Here is a 26,074-nt window from a genome sequence, read left to right on the forward strand (position 1 = left end):
TAACGTTATTAATATAAAAATCAGTTTAGTCCAACACCTGTTCCATACATTCGACTATAAAAATCTTAATCTCCCGTGATAATATATTCCATTAAAATTGTGAAAATTGGACGGCGAATATTCTTGAAAATTCGACTGGAATTAAGCACGCATCGAGTTCTCGCGATCCCCAGACTCGTCGATCCACCCCCGTAAATTACGTACATTCATGGCCGAAAGTATTCGAACGCTTACGCTTCTAAAATTCGATTAAAAATAAAATTGTACGTTTAAAATTCGCCGAAAAATTGATTTATAAAAACGATTCGTTCTGGGACAAAGTATTACTCTTTGGTGAGAGTGAATTGAACGTTTTTGGTAGCGATGGACGTAAAAGTGTCCGGAGGAAACAAACCACAGAATTAGAACCGTGAAATCTACGACTAGCTATAAAACATAATGATGGATGTATATTAGTTCGGAACTGCATGGCATCTAGTGTAATGGGAAACTTTGTGTTTATCGATGGACAAAAAGAAGTACTCGAAAATATTGAAGGAAAATTTCAAAAACAGTGTGTCAAAATTGAATTTACCAAACAATTATTGATGTAGTATATGATATGCTATTATTACTACAATTTGGATCGATAGAGAATTTTATTTAAGGAGATTTGTACAATAAGTTGTATATTGTACAATATATTAATTATATAATAATTATATTAATTATTAACCCCTTGCCGTACCATTTTCTTTGTAGTTTCGATGATTGGAAGTTTCTCAATAATAATAATTTCTAAGAAGAGAAAAGGCAAATTTTAATAATAGTTATTGTATGTCTATATATTCTTAAATATTTAAACATTGAATGACAGAAAATCAGAATCTTATTCAGACTGAAAAGGCTATTAGTAGAAATCTCCATCACGTGCCAGAATCGTCAAAATATGGCAAGGGGTTAAGATGCGGTGTACTCTTCTATACGAGTGTATACCGTTAAACAAGGTTTCTATGTGCGAAAGTATAAACATTAACTCGCGTTTTGCGCCAAATATTCTATGCACCATAAGATAATACTAGTACCAATAATACCAGTTCGACTAAATTTTCCTTACAACCATTTCCGCTGTCCGTCCACTCAATTTTGTCCGCAACTGTATTTTCGTTCCCGGTCGGCCGGCCGATTATAATCGACGTATACTACTTACGCGGCTCGATAAACCCGTTTCGCAAGCTCGCGCGCGATCCGGCTTAATCGAATTTAAATCCCTGGGAAATCGCGTAATCGTATTTCGTGTTCCATAAACTCGGTATTTACAGACGCGTCGCTTAGCCCGGCCGCTTTGTTTGCCGGCCGGCCGGCCGGCAAAAAACAGCGGATCTGATTAAAAATGGGACGAGGGGGACCGGCGAGTATCAATCCGCGGAAGGGGAACCGTGCAATCTCCGGCCTTCGTAAACGCGTCAGTCACTCGATAATCCTCCTCGTTTTGAGCCACGGTCTTGTAAAACGCAGTCGCAGCGGGAAAGGTCCCGTTAACCGGGCTCGTTCGTGTCACCGTTTAGCGGACAATCGATTGCGAAGGAGGATGCACGTGAGATTCGTGTCAGCTCGGACATACGCCGCGCCAATTAGACCGGCCGGCTGCGAAAGAATTTACGGACAGTGCCCCCGTGTTATAGATCGTTTCAATAATATTCTCTTTTTTAATCGACTGCTCGGACATCGCGTTTCGCGGTGGTTTCAAAGAATCCTTTGATACGCGCCCGTCGTTTTTCATTTTACCGGGTATTGTTGTACATATTTTTGCGGGCTTTCACGTTTTTAATATTTCCGGAGAGAATGTGGACGCACGGGCGGCCGAATAATAAGGGGGATTTGGGTGATGTGACACGTTTCTGAGCGATATTTTGTATTTTATTTTTCATTTCTGCGAATTGACTGGTACAGAGCTTTTTGATTTTTTCGTCTTTAGAACCGTGCAGAGGTTTTTAATGCTTTTGCGACCGCGCTGGAAACCTGAAAAGTTGACTAAAATTGCAGTGTATTGTTTCACTAAATGAGAATTTCAAAGGGTACTTGTATGGCGTCGATTACCTTTTCAATATTTGCTCTATTTTATTTACTTTATTATTATTTTATTTAGTTTATTCGTCATAGAAGGTATCCGATGTCTAACAAAGTATTTAACATGGAAGATTTCTTAATTAAATTTAAATTATTAGTAGAAGCTTGATTTATATGCCACCGTTCAGTGAAGCGTTAAAACACACCTTATTGTATAATAAAGTATAAAGAACAAGGCAATAATTATTAATGTAATTGATGATGATATTAATACGTTCCTGGATGTGACTGCTATAGCTGTCATTGTGAGATAACTTTGACAAAAATACTCTAATATAATAATGCTATAATAATAGAGTAATGCTATGAAAATATAATAATGTAATATTGTTGTAATAATGTTATGACAATACAATAATACTATAACAATATTATAATGCTAAATATAAAAATATAACAATACTACAATATTTTATTCCTGTCTAAAATAAATACCCAAAAATGGCCCAAAATAAAGCTAACTGTCTCATTAAAACGTTAACTATCCGTGATCGCGTTAAATCTCGTATAAACAAAAAGGATGAACTATCAAACGAGATCGACAATATGGCCACACGTTGCCGCTCGATTCGTGGAACTGTGTTTTATCTAAATTACGCGAAGTAGAGCCAAGAGGGGCGAAAGAAAGAGACACGATTGTGCCGTGAGATTTAAGTAGTATATCCCGATAGCAGTCAGACGCGGTGATAACGCGGAGGGGGTCGCGTTTGGAGATACGTATCGGTGATTTATGCTTTTGCCTCGGAAGGTCTCCTGACACGATAAGTCACGTATTTCATGTAATGTCATAAGCATCACCTTCGTATGACCCAGATCTTCTCGAGTAGAATTTAAACGAACGGCTCGTCGCGCGAGCAACCACCATGGGTTTTCTGCAAAATAAACCGCGTCGCGAGGCATGGTATCCGCTGCGAAAACTCCGGTCCCCGGATCCTCTGTTCATAATGACGGTAAACAGCGCGTGTAACGCTTCGTCCGACGAGAAAAGCTTCTGAAACAGCTCCAATTATTCGAGACGATACGGCGTCTCCCGTCCGCTGTCGATGTTTGCCATGGTAAACTACCGGGAAATTGTCAACAGTTTCCGCAAAGACAAACGTGGAACGCGAAACCGAAGCCCACGGCTCTCTCGCCACTCGGAATCACGTCGATACGAAACGTACACTTCGCCGGTGGGACGGATCACCCTTTCGAGGACTTGAAGTAGCATGGCACTGTTATGGTCGGCCGGAGTGACAAAGCAATTTCGAAGTTCAAGATTCATATCGATGCCGTTTGCTTGCGACGACAATGACTCCGAACCAGGCCAGGTGTGTCTAGGCCCGACGGGGACTATGCCTGGTTAGGTTGGGGTTAGACGCAGGCCTAATCACCGTTAGGTCATCGTGTAGAGATGATATCGTTACCCTCGGGAATTACAGCCTACGACTTTCCTTCGCTCGGGCTTCTTTTTCCTTCGGATATTGTTAACGTACAGTTGCCGACAAAATTCAGTGGACAGACAGCGGATATGGTTATAAAATGGTTATCAAATTTAGTCGAATTATTATTATTACTGTACACTCAACTTTTGTATATTAAATATCCTTATGGTACGTAGAACATCTAGTGCAAAACTCAAGTGAATGATTATACTTTTGTACACAGAAGCCTTATTTAATGGCAAATTTTAAAACATCGTTGCAATACGTGTAAATAAACCTTGTCAATTTGACTGCAAAAGGGTATAATAGTATCTTTGTAAAAAAGTTCCCTAACATAGTTAAAATACACGCCCTTTACACTATATAGAATAACCCCTTAACTGGAGTCGGAAACAGGCTTCGCGATTTATAGTCTTGGTACGATTAATCCTTTAAGGTCGAATGTCGACTTATTGACGTCATCAGGACTGTCTATCTTACACGAGTAGATGAAACAATATAGTTTGCTTTTATGTACGTAGCAGAGATTCTTGATAAATTGCTCGTCTTTGCTATTATTTATCCCCTTGCACTACGATTTCCTTTACAACTGCGTTAATTAGCACTTCTGTGTGTTTAATAATTTCCCTATTTGAACGGGACGATTTTTATTTCTTATATTTCTTTATTGTGCATTATAATATATGCAATATTACGTAGTATATACAATAGCATACTCAATAGTATATATTACATATCATACTATATTCAATAGTATATAGTATATGCAATAGTACATTCAGCAACATACTCAATAGTATATTGTATATACCATACTATATTCAATGGTGTTTAGTATTTACAATATTCTATTGAATAGTATATGGTATATACAATACTATATTCAATATAATATAATAATATAAACTATAGTGTATGCAATACTATATTCAGTAGTATATAGTATAAACGATAGTATATGCAATAGTATACTCAATATTATTCATATAGTGTACGCAATAGTAGATTCAACAGTATATCGTACATACAATTGTGTACACAATATTATATTCAATAATATATTGTATAAACAATAGCATGTACAATATTCTATACACAATGCTATATAAAATATGAAATGGTGTATCCAAGCATCAGCAGGATCAGGTTTCATTTAACCACCTCATTTCGGTCATTTCACTAATCATGTCCGCGGTCGGCGAGATGCTCGCGTGCCGCGGCAATTGCGTCCGTTTCGGCCTGTTATCAGTTTTCCATGAATCACCGTTTCCTACAGTTTCCCCCCCTCCCGCGGAAACGCCGGGCAAATGTTAGCTCCGAGTTTCGGAGGCTCTGCCCGCCGAAATTCCCAGTTGCCGGCGCGAGAACGCAAATGTTTCTAAAGTTAATGAGCGAAGTTTTCTGATAACGAGTAGCTTCCGACCCGATTCCGAGAGGAAACGCGAGGCTGCTGCGCGAGGCAAGCGGGCCACGCAGATCCCGTACGAAATCGACCCATTCCTTTTTTTTTTTCGGTGCCGGCCGAGTCGCGTGCGTGCACAGGATAACAGAGAACAGGATATCGATTCGCGTTACCTGTTATTCGCAGGTGTTTGCCGCCGAGGCTCGATGTGTCGGTCGTCTGAATCGGCAGCGACGCCGAGAAACCGTCGTACACCTCGATCCGTGACAAGTCGATACCCCGTCGCTCGCAAACGGTGTTCAACGCCTCCCTGAAACAACCACAAGGTTTATTCGTCGGATTTAGCGCAGTCGGTCTGTATGTGTGGAATTAGGCGGGCTGGTGGAACCGACGGAAATCTCTTCAAATTATAATCGTATGAAACGCGACGACACGGCGACTTGAACTTTGAAACGATTCCGCGGTACGCAGCGGCGACCAACGGACGCTTTATAATGAAGATGAAATGGACATTGAATAGTTAAGCTGCGCGACGAGAACTCTTTCAATCCCCCTGCATTTTGCAGATCCAATCAAACTTTCCAACCAACCGGCAACTTTGTGCATTCATGGAGTCCGAAATCCCCCACGATAATCCAAAATGTAACTTGGCTCAGTTTCAGCTTTGCTTCGATTTCGATGAACCCGTTTGACAACGATTTCTAGGAAGTTCGTGGAAGTCGTAGAACTCCGCCGACTATTTTTCTGTACTCTAGAAATCTTGATAGACTTTATCCCATTCGATTCATGCAATCGAATTTGTTTGTCCGCAAAGCGTGAATGTAAGACAATGAATGACCGTCCACGAAGCGACAGCAATACGCTGTCGTCGCGAACTGTATTTATCATAGTCCAACGCGTGATACAGTGAACCTCCTCTTCGTCGCTTGACATTTTTTCGACTGACGAAAATTTGCTCTAGGTTAGGACGCGATGGTTCTCTATAATTGTATTCGTCGCTAACAATATTAACCGTAGAGTGTTCGCGGCTACGAGCGAACTGCGACAAGATGGTGATAAATGTCGAGCATTTTACAGAATGCGAACCACTTTTTGAAATCGCGAGTTGCTCTGCCATGGCGATGGAATTGTTGCTTGCACAATGAATAGATCGATAAATGACATTTACCAGGTGATTTTATTTCTCTCGAGACTTCGTTCCGAGTCTTCTCAGTTGTATCTTTTCGGGCATAGTCGGAGAAGGTATGGTTGTACAGTCACGGATATCTTCCGACGATTTGCACAAATGAAATTACTCGACTCGTTTCTGTGATCTCGATTACGAGCGACGAAATACGGCCAGCGACCGGCGATGTTGTACGCCAAGCGTGACGACGAACGAAGATTGCGACAAGAATGTGCTGCTGTCGCTTCGTGGATGGTCCTCTATTGTTTCCATATCGCCCGCTGCAAAGAAGCGTACAGCAAGCGACGTCGCATCTATGAAGCGTCTATGACGCGACGATTCGTGGAAGGACGATCACCGTGTCGCTCATTGGGCGTCGCGATAAATACAGTTCGCGACGACAGCGTGTTGCAGTCGCTTCGCGGACGATCATCCATTGCTTCTCATTGACCGCTGCGTGATAATGTGCAGCGAGCGATGTCGCTTCTGCGACGCGTCTAGGACGCAATAGTTCGTGGACGAGTAGCCTTTGATTTGCCTCGCTTTTAGAGGATCTTTGATCTCATCCGCGCTGCGCCAACGATCCTGTGGCAAAAATGTTATCGCAAGGATAGTAGCGACGATAATGCTTATCGCTCGGTCGGAATCGCGGCTCCCAATTTCGACAGCAGCTTCTAGAATCGGGGAAACGATCGCTCCGCCAAAAGTCGGAAAAGCGATCGATCAATTCTGTCTCGGACGACGATATTCCGACCGCGTGGCGGCGGTAACGCGCTCCATACAATCCCTAAAGACGAATCCAATCTCGGTCTGTGACCGAAGCTGCAGCTGAACGTTCCCAGAAATATTGCAGACGGCACAATGTGTCCTGGGCGAATCGGCAAACACCGGCGGAGACAACCGATCTCGCGGAAACGTTTTCAAAGTCGTGGCAGTTTCGAAAAACTTATACATGTATGCTGTGATGATTTCTAGAGAAGAATCATCTGTCTAGGACTTGTTCGTTTCTTTTTTAAATTGTTTAAACTGAGAGTGTATATATATAGCTCGTGAAAATGATTAAACAATTATTAAATAAATCTACTGACTCTAGCAACAGACTCGAACAATTCTTATTTTGTATAATAATTTGCAGTCTGTTAATAACGCAGGAATTATTACAGATGAATTTTGCTCGGCATAGAAATTCTGGCCCATTGTGTGACAGCTGGAATTCCAGAGGAATGTCGGCGTGCGATCGGATCTAAGTTCGCCGCGGTTTAGCGTCGCCACCCGACCACATGGTGCTTGTGTACTTTCGCGCGACAGGTCTCTGAGCGTGGAAACTCGTCTTGCTTCTCCTCCTATTTGCTGGAGCGACAGAGAGAGAGAGAGAGAGAGAGAGAGAGAGAGAGAGAGAGAAACAGATAGAGAAAGGCAGAGACAGAGAAACAGAGAGAGAAAGTCAGAGACAGAGAAACAGAGAGAGAAAGTCAGAGACAGAGATATAGAGTGAGGCAGCGTAAGAGAGAGAGAAATAGAAAGAGAAAGGGGAGTGCTCAAAGAGAGAAAAAGGAAGAAAGAGAGAGAGAGAGAGAGAAGAAGAAGAAAGAGCACGAAGAGAAAAATAGATAGAGAGGGGGAGATGGAAAAGGTGAGAGCACGAAAAGAAAAATAGACATACAAAAAGAGTGGGAGAGTACGAATGGAGAATTAGAAAAAGAGAAGCAGGGATGGAGAAACACAGTGAGAGGGATAGAGAAAAATATAGAAGAAAAGAGATAGAGAGGCATAGAGAAAGAAATAGAGGAGCACAGAGAAGGAGATAGAGGTGCATGGAGAAAGAGATAGAGGAGCATAGAGAATGAAATAGGGCAGTATACACAGAAAAAAATAGAGGAGTATAGAGAAGGAGATAGAGGAGCATAGAGAATGAAATAGGGCAGTATACACAGAAAAAAATAGAGGAGTATAGAGAAGGAGATAGAGGAGCATGGAGAAAAAAATAGAAAAGCATGGAGAAAGAAATAGAGGAGCCTTGAGAAAGAAATAGAGGAGCATAGAGGAAGAAATAGAGGAGCCTTGAGAAAGAAATAGAGGAGCATAGAGGAAGAGGTAGAGGAGCATAGAGAAAGAGATACAGAAACATAGAGAAAGATATAGAGAAACATATAAAACAAAAGAGATAGAGGAGCATAGAGAAAGAGATAGAGAAGCATAGAGCAAGAACGATAGAGCAAGAACGATAGAGCAAGAACGATAGAGCAAGAACGACAGAGCAAGAACGATAGAGCAAGAACGATAGAGCAAGAACGATAGAGCAAGAAGGGTCGGTTTTCGACCAACGACGCCATAAACGCGGCACGGAATTATGGAATATTAACTGTTTGAGAGAACCGGGTCGCGCCGCAGTATTCCCAACAACGACGCTTTCACTAGGGAGCACCGGTAGTTGCGCTCAATAATTTAGACGAGTCGGCGGTTGCGGTGTTTACTCGATAAGCGAGAAAGCCGCTCGTCTCCGACACCTTTCGGCGGCGTGGCAGACAAGCTGGTTTCGCTCGCCGCCGGAAATCGCCGAAAATCGTCAATAAACCGGTCCGAAAGTCGGCGCACAAAGCTTTTAAAAGGCTCTTTCACGGGCGTTACAAAATCCCGGCGCGGAGCGTGCGGCGGCAAATGAAACGCGATGCGAGCAAAACGAGTTACAAAACCGTGTAAAGGAAAACAGAGAACGTTGCGAAAAAAACCGTGCGGATGTTAACCGTGTAAAACACCGAACGTGTGATCTTTGGCGCGCCGAGCCATTAAAAATCGAGCATCCACGAAATTAGACTCGACAGAGCGAACACACCGACGCTAGAGACCTTTGTTTTCACGTTAAACTCATCGGTAGGAAGTATTTTTCGCCGTAATTACGTACAGAACACGTTAAAACTGTTCACTACGGTTCCCTCGAATGCTAGGGATAATAAAATTAAATGATAATTATGTAATGATATTACTGTACTTAGTATATACAGTGTAACTGGAAATAAGTGGTTCATCAAGTCATTTGAAGCAATTTTTTCCTTTACAAAAATTTTCTCCGAAGCGTCGTTAGCGAGTTATTAACGAAAAACGTTGACCAATAAGAGACAGAATCATCTGTCGCGGGGCGGGCCGAGCCTATGAGTGGAACTGGGCGTCGCCCACTCCGCTGCCTCGCGCCAGCCGAGCTCGCCTCTCATTGGCCCCTATTTTTCCTGAATAACTCGTTAACAACGCCTCGGAGAAAATTTTCATAAAGGAAAAAATTGCTTCAAATGATCTAATAAACGTTATGATATAGCCGGTTAGTTTTGTTTGCCGACCAGACGGGATCGTCAACTAATTTAACTGTTCTTCATTTATTATATGTATTAAGTTATACATCAAAGTCTCCCAATTCGTTCCAACCTCCACCACAGAACACGTACGATTTCCCATGGATTTTCTCATCGCTGAAATCAAATTGCTGGATGTGCAACGGATCCGGTAGGATCGTAGAACACTCGCGCCGAAGACGCGGGAACCTAGGATACACGACGGCGAATTAACAGGCTTGACAAGAGGTTTTGCTCGCAGGATCTCTCCGGCTATTGTTGAGCGGTATTATTTAGCATGAAATTATTATGCGACAGCTTGCCGGCGGCCTCAAAGTGCTCGGCGGAGCGTGGCTCCTCCCCGTTCAAGGCCATCGGCGAAATTCGCGCCTTTCATCTCCGACACACCGGAATTCCGCGGAGTTACCATCCGAGCCAGCTATTTACGGCCGCGTAAATCGTTCGAAATGAAATTTGCCCTCGCGAACGCGTCCTCGTCGACGTTTCCGACGCGACGGCCGCGAGTCCTCGGGATCCCCGGGCTGCCTCCGACGACTGCCTCCGAATCCGCTGACTAGCAGACAGCGGGCGATCGCGAGGATTTACTGTTTTAAGCGGGAATTTCGGCCGTTTAGGATGGATCCTTGAACTGCGGCACTTCGCAGACCTCGGTTGGGCACAGTCGAAACTTCCCTCGTCGCTTCTTAATTGCGTCTTATCAGATGCCTCCGTCGGGGACTAATTCAATTATGCTCCGAATGTGCCAACTTCGTTCGCCCGGCTTCGTGCTTAAATAGTCGGCTCGATTAAAGGCTGCGTCGAAAGTGACCTGACTGTAACTCTTTGACGAGCAGGTGTATCCAGGAGCGGCGGATCTTGCCTTCTTCGCGCGGATGGAGTGTTAGTCTTGACATATTTAATGCTAAAGTCGTCGATGACGATGATAGAAACATACATTTGTAATATTCGTAATGTAAAATATGTATACTGTATAACATATATTATATGTATAATGTATATAATATCTATAATTAATAATTAACATTTATATAAATATTATACACTATACATTTACACTGTTCTATATATTAAATATATAAACAGACATCCTACAAGTCACTGAACTATCAGAGAACACTCCATAAAAATTCCACTCTCGAAACGCTCAACTTTAAATATTCACATTAATTAAAATATATATCCGTTATCATTAATCTCTCCATTTTCGAAGTCCGCGCACATTTATAAAGCAACACAAATCAAATAATTATCAATTTGGAAGAAGCTCAAGCCGCGCGACAGGTGTTTAAATAAATGATCGTTTCTGGTATTAATTGCTTCTTTTATACTTTTATATTTTCAATATTTAATATTCGAGCTCGTTTGAAGTGCAGGCGCGGGAATAAGCGACGCGAAAATGACAGAAACGTTTCTACGGGAAAACGTGTTTCTGGGGGAAATTCATTTCTCGCAGGAAGGCCGTCAAAATCCTGTCGATTTTAGCGCGTGTCTAGTGGCAGAATTTATGGAGATCCTTGTTTTACTGCGATCCGCAGTTTAGGAGCCGCGCTGTAAATGCATAAACCGTTGTAGTTTAACGACGATAATGGGGGCGCAAGCTGGTTCTAGCATAGCATAGCGGAAGATTGAAGTCTGAGGGAATTATGGGCCACGCTTCGGTGCAACACTTACGCTAAGCAAGTCCCCTTCAAAGCTGGCAGGTACTCGTCCAGGGAGCCGATGTCGTCGGCCGCGTCGAAGCTGACGCTGAAGTACTCGCTGCTGGACAACTGCGGAAAATATAGAAACAATGGATAATTATACTCGTCGATTACACACATACACATACCGTTTGCTTAAAATTGCTCTGGGAATTTTGATACGATCGCGAACGGATGGTATGAAATGATTTCCGTGAATTTGTAGGCTTAACCTATTGACCTGTAATATCGCGCCGGACTCGTTATGAATATTTGATTAATGAATATTTCATTATGAATCGTGGTGTTCCGTCACAGGACGGAACTAGTCTTTACAGTCGTCATTACCATTCCAAACACCCTGTTCCGTTGCAGGACGAAATTATTCTTTATAGCAATCACTGCCGTCATAAAAGCACGCGCATAGCACGATCTTCGAAGTCTCAACGCATCCCCGGCAGATAATGTCTCTAAAAGGCCGGTGCTTAATCTATTGTTCATTATTTTCGTCAATATACCCCACAGCTGGCCATCAGCTTTCGATATTTTCTCAAGACGCGTAGTCTTAATGATTCTGTGTAACAGTCGTTAAAACTATGAAAAATAAATCGATTAAATAAATGAATACTTGAATGCTAAAATGAATACTGGAATACTAAAAATAGGTATTAAAAATAAATACTGAATTACTTAAATAGATACTAAAAATAACTACTGGAAGATTAAAGTAAATATTCAAAATAAATATTTTAATACTGAAATAAATCTCTAAATCTAAATACTGGAATTCTGAAGTAAATACTAAGAATAAATGCTGGAATACATAAATAAATACTAAAAATAAATATTGAAATAGTAAAGAAAAAAAAACTAAAAATAAATATTATAATATTAAAGAAAATGCTAAAATACTAAAAATAAAGGCTGGAAATAAATACTACAAGGCTCCTCGTAAAAGGCAAGGAAAGTGGGTGAAAGGAAGGAAAATGGGTGAAGTGGGTGTTCCAGGATCCTCGAAGGACACTAGAACACCAGCGCGCCTATCAGGCAGCGTAAAGGCGATTGTAACAATCCTCCACGCATCTATTCGCGGAAATTGGAATCAGATCGAAACACGGTTCGCTGGGATCGCAGCGTCGAGTCCGAGGGAAGCCCTCGTTACAATTTATCAACGGGGCGCAGAATTCCGGAAGATCGTGGCACTATGAAAATGCATCGTAGCCTGCAGCAGCCTGCTGTCGCGAATAATTCTATTACGATAGCGTGGCGCGATACTACGACAGCTGGAGGACGCGGAGACTTTGCGACGCCGAGTTACCAAAGAGAGAAATTGAGAAAGAGAGAGGGAGAGAAAGAGCAGAGGGAGTGAGAAAGAGAGAGAGAAAGAGCAGAAATAGAGAGAGAGAGAGAGAGAGAGAGAGCAGAGAAAGTGAGAAAGAGCAGAAATACAGAGAGAAAGCAGAGAGAGAGAGAGAGAGAGAGAGAGCAGAAATACAGAGAGAAAGCAGAGAGTGAGAGAGAGAGAGAGCAGAGAAAGTGAGAAACAGCAGAAATACAGAGAGAAAGCAGGGAGAGAGAGAGAGTAGAGAGAGAGAGGAGAGGGAGAACAGGGAGAATAGAGAGAGAGAGAGAGAGAGAGAAAGGAGAGGTAGCAGCGAGAGAGTGTCTCGCGTTTGATAAAAGGCGGGCCAAGTAATTAACTGGAATATGCCGGATTTACGGCTGATAACGATGGCCCGCGAAACCGTCGCGGCGACGCGAGCCATTTCCTGCCAGGACTTCTGCACTCGCTGACAATGGCAGGGGTAATAAAGCGCGAAAGAATCGCCGTTTATGAACGGGTCGCGACGCGCATGGCGAACGGATCACGTTCGTTCGGAACGGCCTTTTTGACTGTCACTTGGTTTTACAATCGCCGGTTTTATCGGCCGTCGTATTTTCTCCGTGTCTCCTTGAACTTTCGCCGTAGTCCACGTCAAACGACGGCGAAATATGTCTCGGTTCACTGCTAGTAAAAATCATGTAAGGACACGGTGGGTATAAGTTTGTATTTGGTTAGACGAGCGGTATAAGTCTGCGTCCCGTCGGGCATGTAGTTGAAAATCATGTTTAGTGTGCAAAGCGATTTATAGGCAGCGTGTGAAATATCTCATGTGACAAGTGGTGTAAAATTTATTGTTGTTTTATGGTGTATTGATCTTGCTATTATATTGCTTTCGATATTGTATTGCTCTCGCTATTATATTACTCTTGCTATTATCATCAATATTTAAACGTTCGAGTAAATTCAGACACACGGTGATAATTAATTCCCTTTTCCTTCTAAGAAATTATTATAATCGACATAATTTCCAATCGTAGATACTTTGAAAGTGTTAAAGCGATTTATATTCAAACGTAAGAAGTAAAATACCTGAACAAATATATAGTATAAAATGAAGCAGTTGAGAAAGAACTTTATTTAAGAAATCTGTATTGAAAGGAGCTTTATTGATCAGGCAATTTAAAAACTGTATTTATTAATATAAGTGCAAGATAACATAAGTACAATACTATAAGGTACTGCTCAGGCAATTAATATGAACATAAAACTGTACGAGAAATTAACATAAAACTGTTCAGACAATTAACATGAAATTGTACAGGAAATTACCGTAAAATTGTACAGGAAATTAACATAAAATTGTACAGGAAATTAACATGAAATTGTACAGGAAATGACCATAAAACCGTACAGAAAATTACCACGGAACTATACAGAAAATTACCACGAAACTATACAGAAAATTACCACGAAACTATCCAGAAAATTACCACGAAACTCCAAGCAATTAATATAAAACGGTAACAGACGAAATTACTATATCGTATCATACTTCCGGATGCCTTCGATTACGGTCACGCGGATCAGTAAATTCACGATTCCGGCGAACTTCGGAATTTCTCTATAAAATGTTTAAGGGTTTAATAGAATTTCGGGCGCGTTATCCGCGAACAGCCCTAATAAATTGGAACTTTTAAGCCCGCGCGAAACGTTTCGGATAGTTCAAGAACTGTCGGGAACAATGGTAAAAGGGAAACTATCCCCATTCGCTTCGGTGGGAAGGGTCCCCGCATACGGGGGGGCCGGCCAGTAGAATAGGTCCGTAAGTAGCCCGCCGAGTAGAATAGCCGCCGTGCCGTTGCCAGACGGCCGGAATGGCGCCGTATAGTCAGTTCGCAAACGACACCGGTTCTACCGTCCTTGCCATAATTTAGCCGGGGCCGGGCTACTCGAAACAGGCGAGCCACTCGAAAATGTGGCCATCCGGCCGGAAAATATTCAGCACAGTGCCGAACTCGATACTTTTTTTTCGTTTGGGTAATACTGTGGTTTTCTTGTTGGGGAAAATTCAAGTAATGGTTCGCAGTATAGACCGATGTTATGGGTTTTTATTAGGGTGATGTGTGACCTCTTCACGTCAATGGCCACGTACGTGTACGTTTAGTTTTCTTAAAATTATGGTTATTTTAAGTGTAAGAAAAATGAGAATCAGTTGAGAAACTATAGCTACAGAATCCCTTAAAAATACTAACATTACCTCATCGAATGACATGAGATGGGCAATAAATAAAAAAAAAACAATTAATTACATTGTTCCCTACTATAAAAATTCATCTCTAAAAAGGTTGAGTAAGTCGAGTCATGTCAGATGTTTAGTATATGATGTATGCTTGTAATAAATATGCATAATGTCTTCTTAACATATATCGTATTAATATAATGAATTTTCTAACAAGTGACATGTGCTTCATCAGAAAATGGTAAAACAGTAGCTAAAACGGATGTTTTAAATCATTTATATATACTTTAATTTATTATACCTTGCTAACATTAATTTAAATGAGAATTTATAAATGTACGTTTAGTTGAAATATGTACACTTGAATTAATACACGTGTATTTAAATATGCCTGGAATAATTCATGTTTACACGTGCGTCTCATATATACGTACTGAAAGATACATGTCGTAATGGGGACACGTGAATTATTTCACATATTACTAAATACACGAGTATTAGTTTTAGAATATCAAGATTAATATATAGATCGAATGTATGGTTCCATAAATATCAAGCATTGTGTACATAAATAATTTAGAATATCAGACCTATTAAGGAAATTTAATTATTGGCTTGTGTGTGTTAATATAAAAAATCCACTGTATTATCATTTTTCAATGCCAAGTTAATAAAGTAATATGACATATTAAGAGACCTCTACATTCATTATGACATATAAAAAGATATGGTCATTAATAAAAACATTGCACTAGTGTGTTAAAAGCACACGTAATATGTTGAAAAACGTTATGATTATAAAAACCATGAGTTAATACGAATATCCTAAAAATCTATCAACTTAAAGAAAAATGTATTAATGCACGTGTAACTAAATTTACGTGAAATAATACACGTGTTCTTAATGTGCCACGTACGTATATATAAGATAATAAACACTACACGTCTTAAAGACGTCCATTTTACGTCCATTTTATGTCTTAACGTTCTACGCTTTAAAATGGACATCTTTACAGCATTTTAAAAGCATCTTAAGAACGTCGTAAAGACGTCTTTCTGCCATCGGGCTTATATTCTTTGCAACTTGTCAAAGTTAATAGACTATAAGAAGAAATAAATCTCTATACCATATGGACTTGTTCTAAACTAATGAAAACAATTTTTATTCTGCATAAAGACCGCAAGCTAGTTAGCTCATGCTAACAACTATACACTAGCTTGTGATTTATATTGTTCCTCTTCCACTTGTCCAATTAAAAGGTCGTTCTAGAAATTAAACGAAGAATAACGAAATTATTATTTGCTTAGATCTTCGATCCAGATTCTCGGTGATCATTCGATTCGCGCCACTCGGATGATTGGATATTGTTTCGATCTCGCGAGGTCTAATGTGTCGGTTGTCTGATAAACTACAATCTCGCGCTCCTTGTCCCGACCGTCCTATTCTACTTGTCTGACAAGGCACAATCTCGTACCACTTGTCTGACACAGTCTCATATTACTTGTCGCGAAAGACGCCATCGCATATTTCTTGCCCGATATGGTGCAGTCCCGCCAACTACTAGTCTAGGAAGTTTTAATGCTATCTCATACAGTCGCGCGGACTGTAGCGAAAGTTTCGCGGCACTCATTCTAGCAAATGTAGTCTTATACTTTCTCGCCACGCTATTTTTAATTTCATACTTGCCCCGCGTAAATATAGACTTCTGCCACTTTACTGAATAAACACCGACTCGAACTACTTTTCTCACTTAACCCTTCGCACTCGAGTGGCGACCCTAAGACACTACTGAGAATTATAAAACATTGTATCACGTTATGAAATAATTTCATCATATCGGTGCTTATGTTTAACACGGGACACATGGCGACAGAGTGATCGGGCGACTTCGAGTGGCCTGAGTCTATTGCTTAGGTTCCTCGAAGTCCTGCGTGGCCGAAAGATAGAGTGTGAGTGAGCGAGAGAGAAATAAAAAGAGAAAGATAGAGAATGAGTAAGAGAAGTCGCGTCGTCGTCGTTATTGTTGTTGTCGTAGTTGTTGAAGTCGTTGTTGTTGTTAAAGTCGTTGCGTCGTCATTGTCGTTGTTCTTATTATTCTTGTTGTAAGTCGTGGGAAGTTGTGGCTTATTAATAATAAACCATTACTGTTATCGTTAATCGAAGTCGCCTTATTTGTTTTATTATTACCACGGAGGCTCATGGGATTTACCCTGAAAATAATCCGTACAACATCATTTCACTTCTTCGACATGTTTTTCCACATAGAAACATCCTCGACCAATTGCGCCATTATCGTATTCATCCAGCCCGTATAAACTCGGTTCTCTTGCCACGTGTTCGTTGAAACGCTGCTTCGCCCTATCGCTGAACTTAAATACGACCTTACGTAGCTCGTCGTACCGCAGAACTCCAAACAGATAATTTCGAATGTAGATGGGATCATAACGCTTTAAGTCGCGGGGCGGACAAGGCACCGAAATTAGGTCGCCTGTAGTAGTATAACCCAGGCGCCTAGTATTATTGCGCAGATCCGCGAAACGGGCCAACGAAGGGCCACGATAGACATTTTGACACCATCAACTGTCAATTTCGTCGGCGTTGGCCCCATTAAAGGCGCCTCGTAGCGCTATCATCGACAGATCGATCGGCACGTTCGGCCCACGAATTCCGTCGGAAACTTTGACTAACCGGGGACTAACGGCGGCGTTTGCACCACCGACACGAACGCCGTATTTATTTTTATGGGCGAGGCCGAGGAACGGCGGGGTCCCCCCATGGGATCAGACCGGAAACGTCTCCCGTCCCTCTCCGGTTGGCCCGCGAGGGCACACACACGCGCGCCGCGGACGAAGGCAATCGATGCCGTGCGAATATCGGGCACGCCGGTGTCGGCTCGCGATTATCGATTCCGGTGGATTTAAGTTTCGGACACGGCCGAGAACGTTTGCCGTCTGGTGTTACACGAGTCCGACCGGGGGGGGACGCGTCCGCTCGAAATCACGCGAGCAATTGTCGCCCTTCGAGAATTCCCCGCACCCTGTATACGGATTATTAATTGCCTCGTTCCTGGGAATTGCTGTTCAACGTTGCAGATCTTCGCCAGCCTGTGTTCCTCGATATTAATTACCTTCCTTCTACCTCGTTTTGCTCAACCATTTCAAGACCGCGTCGGCTGTATTCGCCAACTAGAGGCTGCGATTTCACGTGCAGTTGGATACACATGGTGCACGTGAAATTACGCAGGCGATACGAAGACTTTGAGATGATCGGAATGTCTTGCGGACGGCGGAGAAACTATTCAGAAACGGCTTGGAAAGGACCAAGTGAAATGATTCGGTAACGAAATAGGAAAGGCGTGGAAATTGCTTAAAAATGACATAGAAATGATTTAAGAACGACTAGAAAATGCCTAGAAATTACTTAACTCGTCGCCCAGCGGGAATCGCTCGACTTTTTTACCGGCCCCGAAGTCGATAGTTTATACATTAAATATAAATTAATGTACAACAAATATAATAATGTATAAATTTTTAGTACTTTTATTTTATATATTTTGTATTTGCCGGTGTCCATTCCATTAAACTCCTGTGCTACAAATGGGATTTTCATAAATTAAATAAATAAAATAAATATAATATTGAGTAAGAAGAGCGTCACCCATATTTGGGTGACGAGATTTTAAAAACGACATAGAAACAGAATAGAAATAACCCAGAAGTAGTTCAGAAACGGCTTACAAATATCCCGCGTTCTAAATCAAGCTGCGTTTTTAAAACGTCTTTTAGACGTCTGAAATACTTATGATCGTCTTTAAGGCGTCTAAAAGATGCGCGCGATGTGCTTTTGGCAATGAATAATTTGCATGAAAAATGTAGGAATGAAAATCACGTCGTCATTTCTATCTTCCGTTTCCATCGTCTATATTAAAGTTGTATTTAAAAGCACTTGTTCTATTCAGGTAAAAGAACTTTGAAAACGTAAAAAAGGCATTCAGCAGACACATTTCAAGGGTCTTAAAGACATCTTTAAGCCGTCTTTAAAGCATTTTTAAGACGTCCGTATCAGGACGTATTTAAAACGCTTTAAAAATGTCCGCATTTAGGGCGTAAGGCGATCAGACCTAAAATGGACGTAAAATAGACTTCTTTACGACGACTTTGTAATAAATTCTTGGAAGTAGCGCTCTTAGATTCTCCTAAACTGTTAACTATTGCGTGCTTCACATAACTAATCTTTTGATAAATATGTAACTTTGACGTAACTTTGACATAACCAGTTTTGTGATAAATATATAACTTTGACATAACTTTGACATAATCAGTTTTGTGATAAGTATATAACCTTGACACAACTTTAACATAACTTTGACATATCTCTAACATACTTTTGACATACATTGAAATACCATTGATAGAATCTTAAAATACCCTTGGCAGAACGTCGACATAACCTCAACACAAGCAATTTCGTAATAAATACATAACCTCGACACAATCTCGAAAAAACCTCTACACAATCAATTTTATTATAAATAATGGTAATCACCTCCCATGGTAATCGTCTCACATAAAAGCGTCGCTTAAAAAAGCTACGAATCTTCAACTATTACACGATAAAAGAATTAAACAATCTCAAATCAGTGCATTCGAATATCGGAGCAGCAAGCCTGCGCAGGCGATTTGCAACTTATAGACTCCTCGGTTGTGGTTCTCGAGAGGGTCTGAGTCGTAGCAGCGCGCTGAAACTCGGTTTAGAAAATGAAATTGCTGTCCGGTGCATTCGCAGGGTAGTTCGAGACGGCGAAACGGTCGGAGGACAGGGTCGTTGGTTGGGTTCGGGGTGGGCAGAATACTGGTCGGTGTGTTTCGCGTAATTGAAAACGGAAGGAAGAGGCGAGGTCTGCGTCTGCCGACGCTCGATTTCCCGTTAGAATCGAATTCCGTTGGAACCGTCGAAAGTCGGCGGCGACTTAAACGTTTCAATTCCTCCGGCCCGGCCCGGCCCGGCCCGATAATTCCCAGGACGTGGCAGGTTATCGCAGACGGTCCGCAACGTCGATAGGCATTTGCATAGCGAGCCGCGGTCTCTTTTGTAATCGGCCTCGCCGACCTCCCGGTGACGGCTCCGGGGCACTTTCTTTGATGAAATTCCGCGATACTTAATAATGGAGGAATGGAGGAGCCGTTCCACGCTCTCTCGATCGTACCGGAACATAATATCCAAGGGGCGGAGGCGTTTCGCCGTGTAATTGTATTTCCAATTCCGCGCCGGCCGGACGTTAAAAGAGATACAGAAAAAAACATGAGAGAGAGAGAGAGAGAGAGAGAGAGAGAGAGAGAGAGATCCTGCTACAGTTATCGCGACGGCATCACAGATTTCTTCCTCTCCTTTTTTACTCCCTATAGCCATAAAAAGGGAGTGTTGCGACGAGTATATGGTCGCCCTATCTCATGTTTCCCTTTTGGTTTAAACTGCGGTTAATTTGGTCGACGCCATTTTTCATAGCCTTTTTACTATCTATTTGACAAATTTATTAGTTTGCGACTCTGGTACGGCTGAAGAGTATCCGCTGACTTTCCTGGTAAAGTCAGCCTGGCCGTACCGTTCTCAATGGCATTTAGCGTAACCTGAGCTTGCACAGGACGTCAACAGGATTCGACAGTCTGTTTCCCGTAATTTCCACGGGGTACAAAGGGTGCCATTGTCAATGCCGTCGGGCTGTCGAATCACCTCCACCGTCTCAACCCCGATAGACTCTTTTTAATTGCTAGAACGAATGTCATGCACTATACTATGCTGTACACTAGAAAAATTATTTCAGATTTACAGTAAAAATGACTTCGACTGCAAAGGGTTAAATTACAAAGCGTAAGGAATGTTCGATTATTTTTGCGATCTTAAAATTGAGCACTAGTTTATTTAATATCAATTAACAATAAAACTAATACAAATTATGTAAATAAAACTTATGTTTATAGAATCTAAAGTAAGTGTTCTGACTTATTAAAAAACCAGAAATTCATTAATTCAACAAACAGTAAAGGTAAGGAGTAAAATTTCTCAAATAGGATACTGTCCGAATATTAATGCGGCTCACTGTATCTATTTATTGCTGTTCACTGTTTCATATCAGTTATATTATTCTGACACCTTTGCTGAATATTGGGTTCAGTCGAAGATGTACACAAATCCATGAATATTACCTACGGATCTGAATGTACCCATTAGAGAGAATGGGAGAGAAAGAAAGAGAGGGAGAGAGAAGCGGCAAGCGGACCCCCTGTTCGCCGTGCTAAAAAATTGAACGACGAGGAAGAAAGAGAGGAGGCTCTTTATTTCGACGAATCCCATTTCCCCCGAAGAGCCGTTCCGAAGAATGATATTTTAACGTACCAGGGACGACCTTCAGACCATCCGGAACATCTGAATGTAAATTCGAGATAATAGATACAATCCTACGGAACGACGAATTCGTGCTACCGGGCTGTTTATCGTCGAATAATGCCGCTCCAGGGCCGAGACAGTCTTCGAGTAACCATAAGAGGATTCTCCATTTCGCAAACGCGATTCGATTTCGTTTGAAAATAAATCAGAAGCATCGAACCAGCTTATAGATCACAAATGATCTACATCTTGACGAGACAGACAGATTTATTTGTTAAACTATATGGGACATCGAAAGTCCGAGTGCAAAGAAATATCACGTTTTAATATTTTATATTTGTTTTATACACGAGTAGAATATTATAGCATTCGTGTCGAGGTTATGTCACAACGACAGTGAATTCTATAGCAAAACTGAAATGATCGCACAATTCTTGTTACACGGTAATTTATCCGACAAGTGGTGCAAGTCCGTATGCAGTCAGAGAAATAATGACAAGACGTTCGAGCAAGTAGTGCAAGACAGTACACGGTCGGACACTCGTGCACTGGAATCGATTCTTCCCTGCTTGCTCATGGCCATTGACCTCTTCGGAAAGCTACAGAAAATAACTCGCGAATATCCTTTAATGATATCAACGGAACTCTGCACCGTCGACAATCTGCGCGACCGAAAGTCGATTGGAAATGCAGGTCAACTTTGATCTCGAGCAACTTGAAACCTCATCATCTCGTTCGCTCCAGTAAAATACCGAATCGAAACTCGATGTTTGAACAATAGATTGGTTAAAGTCGCGTTGGAGAATCGTGTTTCGTTTCCCTAGGCAAAATTCGAAACCCGATGCGGGGAGGCTCGTGGTACGCGCGGTAAGTATGCAAATACACGTGTCATCGAAGCCTGCGTGAAGAAATGGGTTATTCGAGAGTGACGGCGTTGTGTCTGCGATGGAACCTGACCCGCGAATAAGCCACAGGATTCAACTATGAGTTTCCGTCGATAGCAGCAAGATACACAAGCCAGGCGTAGCGGGAACCGAGGAATGCGTCGGACAACTGTGAAACGGATTCGAGATTTCTGCGACGAGCGAACGCTAGACGGGATACGTCTAGTCTCTCTCTCTCTCTCACACTCTCTCTACCTCTCTGTCTCTCTATCTTTCTCTATTTCTCTCCTCCTTTTTCTTTCTCTTATTGTCTCCGTTTTTCTCTTTCTATTTCTCACTCTGTTTCTTCATCTTTCTTTCCCTCTCTGCTTCTTTATCTCTCTTTCTTTCTATTAATATGTCCCATACGTTCCTTCTTTCTTTATGCAAAATCAATTGACGATATTTGTTGTTTACGGTTGATTTATTGTGTTATGTATGAAACGTTCTGCTCTATTACCTTCTTCCATCTCTAGTAGAGATCTCTAGTAGGATAATGTGGAATAGCGTGTAATAGAGTCGAATAGCGTGGAATAGAGTATAATAGAGTGGAATACAATATAGAGTCGAGTAGAATAGCGTGGAATAATATAGAATAGAGTGGAATAATATAGAACAGAGTTGAATAGAGTGTAATAGAGTAGAATAGGGCAAAGTAGAGTGGAATAATATAGAACAGAGTCGATTAGAGTGTAACAGAGTAAGACAGAGTATAATAGAGTGAAATAGAGTTGAATAGAGCGGACTAGAGTAGAATTGCTTGCCATAGAGTTGAATTGCATGATATAGAGTAGAGTAGATTAGAGTAGAATAGAGTGTATCAGAGTAGAATAGAGCGGAATACAGTGAAATAGAATATAATAGAGTGGAACAGAGTAAAATCTCTCTTTTTCTATTTCTCTCCCCGTGCGCCCTCTCTCTTTCTCTGTCTTCTCTATCATGCTCTCCCTGTCTCACAGCAAGACGCAAGAAGCTTCCCGCGTTCGATGCCGGATTTCGCCGCGGCGAGAGAACGCCGGCATCTCTTTAGCCGCGAGACGGAACGGCGGATCTTGTTATCGAAACTGACGGCGGAAGAATCGGCCGGGCTCCCTTTATTTAAATAAAGAGGACGACCACTCCGCGAGCGGGAGCTACAGCCAGCCATGATAATCCGCTTTTCCAATTCCTTGGGCAATAAACCGCCGAGCTCTACGCCTACGCGAGAAAACAGTTACAGCTTATTGCGAAAACGTGCAGGGGCTCAAGGTCCCCTGAATGTGCGCGCGCCCGGTGTCTGGAGATGTTGGAAATTGTAAAATCGGGAGTTTGCGCGACGTAGTAACTAGTTTATTCGACGTTTATTGCAGGATGGGGGGTAAGTGGAAAGGATCGTTATTGGTCAGACGCATGGGGCGAGCTTTAATAGGTGTAACAATTCAGTTGCCTTGATTTTCTAAGGTTGGAAAATTTTCTGCGAAATCGCGCGTGTTCGATTGTATTTCGAATTTATTGGCAAGTGGAACTGGGTTAGCAATGGTCAGACAATGTGTCTGTTATTAAACAGATTTTTAAAGAGTCGTTAAGTGATTTTTAGAGCAGCGTATACAGTGATCGATAGTTTAAGCATGAATATTACAGAATCGATGAGAAGGAATTATTTATCCTTAAAGTTGAGTAATAATAATTGCTATTATTACTTCGAAAAGATCTAAGGAATAATAGAAAACTTCAGAATTTTTATAAAACACAAAAAGAGATGTTAGAATCATTAATTATTAGCAGATATACATAATATTACATAGTGAATATAATATTCGCTAATTATATAATATTACATAGTGAATATAATATTCGCTAATTATATAATATTACATAGTGAATATAATATTCGCTAATTGTATAATATTACATAGTGAATATAATATTCGCTAAGAATATAATATTACATAGTGAATATAATATTCACGACTTATATAATCTTGGTGAACCAAACTTTCACCAATTCCTTAGAGAAATGATCAATCACTGTACATAGTTCAACGACACGCTACCCCACAGTTTCAAAAGTAGTTTTATTCCTTCTGACACGCGCGTCTCGGTATTTCCCTCTTCGCCGCGTCAGTTGTCACCCCACTGAGGGTCCGATGGCGGTAATCAAGCGTCCAAGAAGGGAAAATTAAAAGTAACGGGGGCGGTAAACGAAATCAAGCGACCCCTTGGTAGAAAAATTAAGGGGTCCCGGCAGGGCGGAGCTCCGACGGTAATTAATTTGGACGGGAGAGACGGCACCGAGACACCCGAGCGCGGACGTAAATGTCTCGTAATCGTCGGTATTACCTGGGTCACGGCGAGCGACGCGCTGCGCCCCAGACATTTTATTGTCTCATTTACATCGGACCCGAGGCCGCGGGGGTAACGAGTGCTCCGTCTCGCGGCCGCATCCCTAGAAACTGCCATTTGAATTGCTAAGCGACCAATCGTCGCCAAACACCTGCCACTCCGACGGCGTTCCACGCGAGGGTAGTTTTCCCTCGTAATTCCTCGGCCCAGCCTGAAGATCCACCCGCGAAAGCTTTCGACTAACCGGACCGCCGGAGCCAGGAAACTCGTTTAAACAATCCGTACGGATCGAATTCCTAACCGAAGAACCGAATCTGTCCCTGCAACCGCATCACTCTGTTTCAATAATCGACGGACGGGCCTTTGAGAATTCACCGAGTCGCGACTAAACGGCGTATCCTCTTGAAACTTTCGAGCCGGCTTTGCCAAGCCGTAAATAATATACCGAAAATTTATTGCGCTCGAAAATAATAATTGGTTACAATTTTGTCGCATTAAATGTGCGACGGGGTGCGATAGTATTCACGCTTGGGAAAAGAATATTTGAAAATTTTTTAAATAACAATCGCGTGAAAGCAGCGTTTTTAAACTTTATAGATAGTTTAAACAATCGTTAAAGAGTGCGGGAAAATTTATTCGGTTCAAAAATTTCGTTGCGATGGGGATAAAAAAACTCGACGCAACGAAAGGAAGTGCGACAGCACTCTCGCTTGAGAAGAGAATCTTTGGAAATTTTATTAAACAACAATCCCGTGTAATCACCGTCTTCAAACTTTAAAGGTACCTTAAACAATCGTTAAAAAGTCGGAGAAAATTTATTCGGTTCAAAAATCTCGCCGCGATCAGGTCGGGGGGGGGGGGGTCCCGTCTCGCGTCGCGTTTGATATCACGGCTCGTCTCGGGAATTCCGTTGTAGCGGGAAAGTTTCCGCGGGTGTCGTCGCGGAATTATAAATGCGGACGATTCTCGACGGCAAGTTCGCGAACGAAGTGGAAAACGATCCCCCGTATTTCATTAATTCACTCGGCGAATGGGGGAGAGGTGGGGGGATCGATTCCGGCCGAAGTTTCGTTTGGTTGCTCCACTTTCTTTGCCAGTGGTATAGGGCATCCTCATAGTCGGCCGGCAAGATTAATTTCTTCGCCGGCACGTACAGGATCGTTTGCTGTTATTGATCCGACAACAACCGGGACGGAATGTAGCCACAGGTTACGTAACCCGTCGTTGCCACTAAAATTAGGCCAGCTTTTAATTGTTCGACCGCGAATTAGAACAGACTTCCTTTGTCTTTTATGCTCCATTGTGCCGCGGCCAAAACGCTGCTAGTCGTGTTACGCTATTCCGTACAGGACAATCGCGGAATCGGGTCGAGCGAGGCAAGAAAAAAAAAAAGAAACACACACGCGGCAGAGCCTCTTTTCTTGTTCGTTAAGAGCGGTAATTAATAACCGTTGGTTAATTCACTAACCTGCGACCGCGACAGTTTGTGTCTGGCGCGGTTCTGGTGGGTGCTCTCTGTAGGCGTTGCGCCGGGCACCAGGAAGCGAGGATTATTTTCCACGCTTTGGGGGTGCTGTTGTTGTTGCTGCTGCTGCGGTTGATAATGCTGGTGAAGTTGATGGGGTTGCTGTTGCGCGGCGGGGCCGCTCTCCAGATCGTGCTCCCCCGTGTCCAGCATGCTGCTGCCTAGAGCGTCCAGTTGGGTCAACGACCTCGAACGCACCTGCGAACCGAACAAACCCGCGTTCAAGTTTACCG

The 26,074-nt window shown here is 42.1% G+C and overlaps 1 protein-coding gene across 5 annotated transcripts in view; it reads right to left on the bottom strand.

Annotated features, from left to right (window-relative positions):
- LOC144471342 (pleckstrin homology domain-containing family G member 5) overlaps positions 1-26,074 on the bottom strand; it is an 84,800-nt gene that overhangs the window by 13,118 nt on the left and 45,608 nt on the right. For all 5 annotated transcript variants that reach the window (XM_078183292.1, XM_078183295.1, XM_078183294.1 and 2 more), the window contains exons 2-4: positions 25,785-26,039; positions 11,116-11,213; positions 5,109-5,245 (exon numbers count right to left, since the gene is read on the bottom strand). In XM_078183292.1, the coding sequence (XP_078039418.1) occupies positions 5,109-5,245; positions 11,116-11,213; positions 25,785-26,039 (490 nt within the window). The remainder of the gene's footprint in view (positions 1-5,108; positions 5,246-11,115; positions 11,214-25,784; positions 26,040-26,074) is intronic.

Source organism: Augochlora pura, chromosome 6, assembly GCF_028453695.1.
Source record: "Augochlora pura isolate Apur16 chromosome 6, APUR_v2.2.1, whole genome shotgun sequence".
NCBI lineage: Eukaryota > Metazoa > Arthropoda > Insecta > Hymenoptera > Halictidae > Augochlora > Augochlora pura.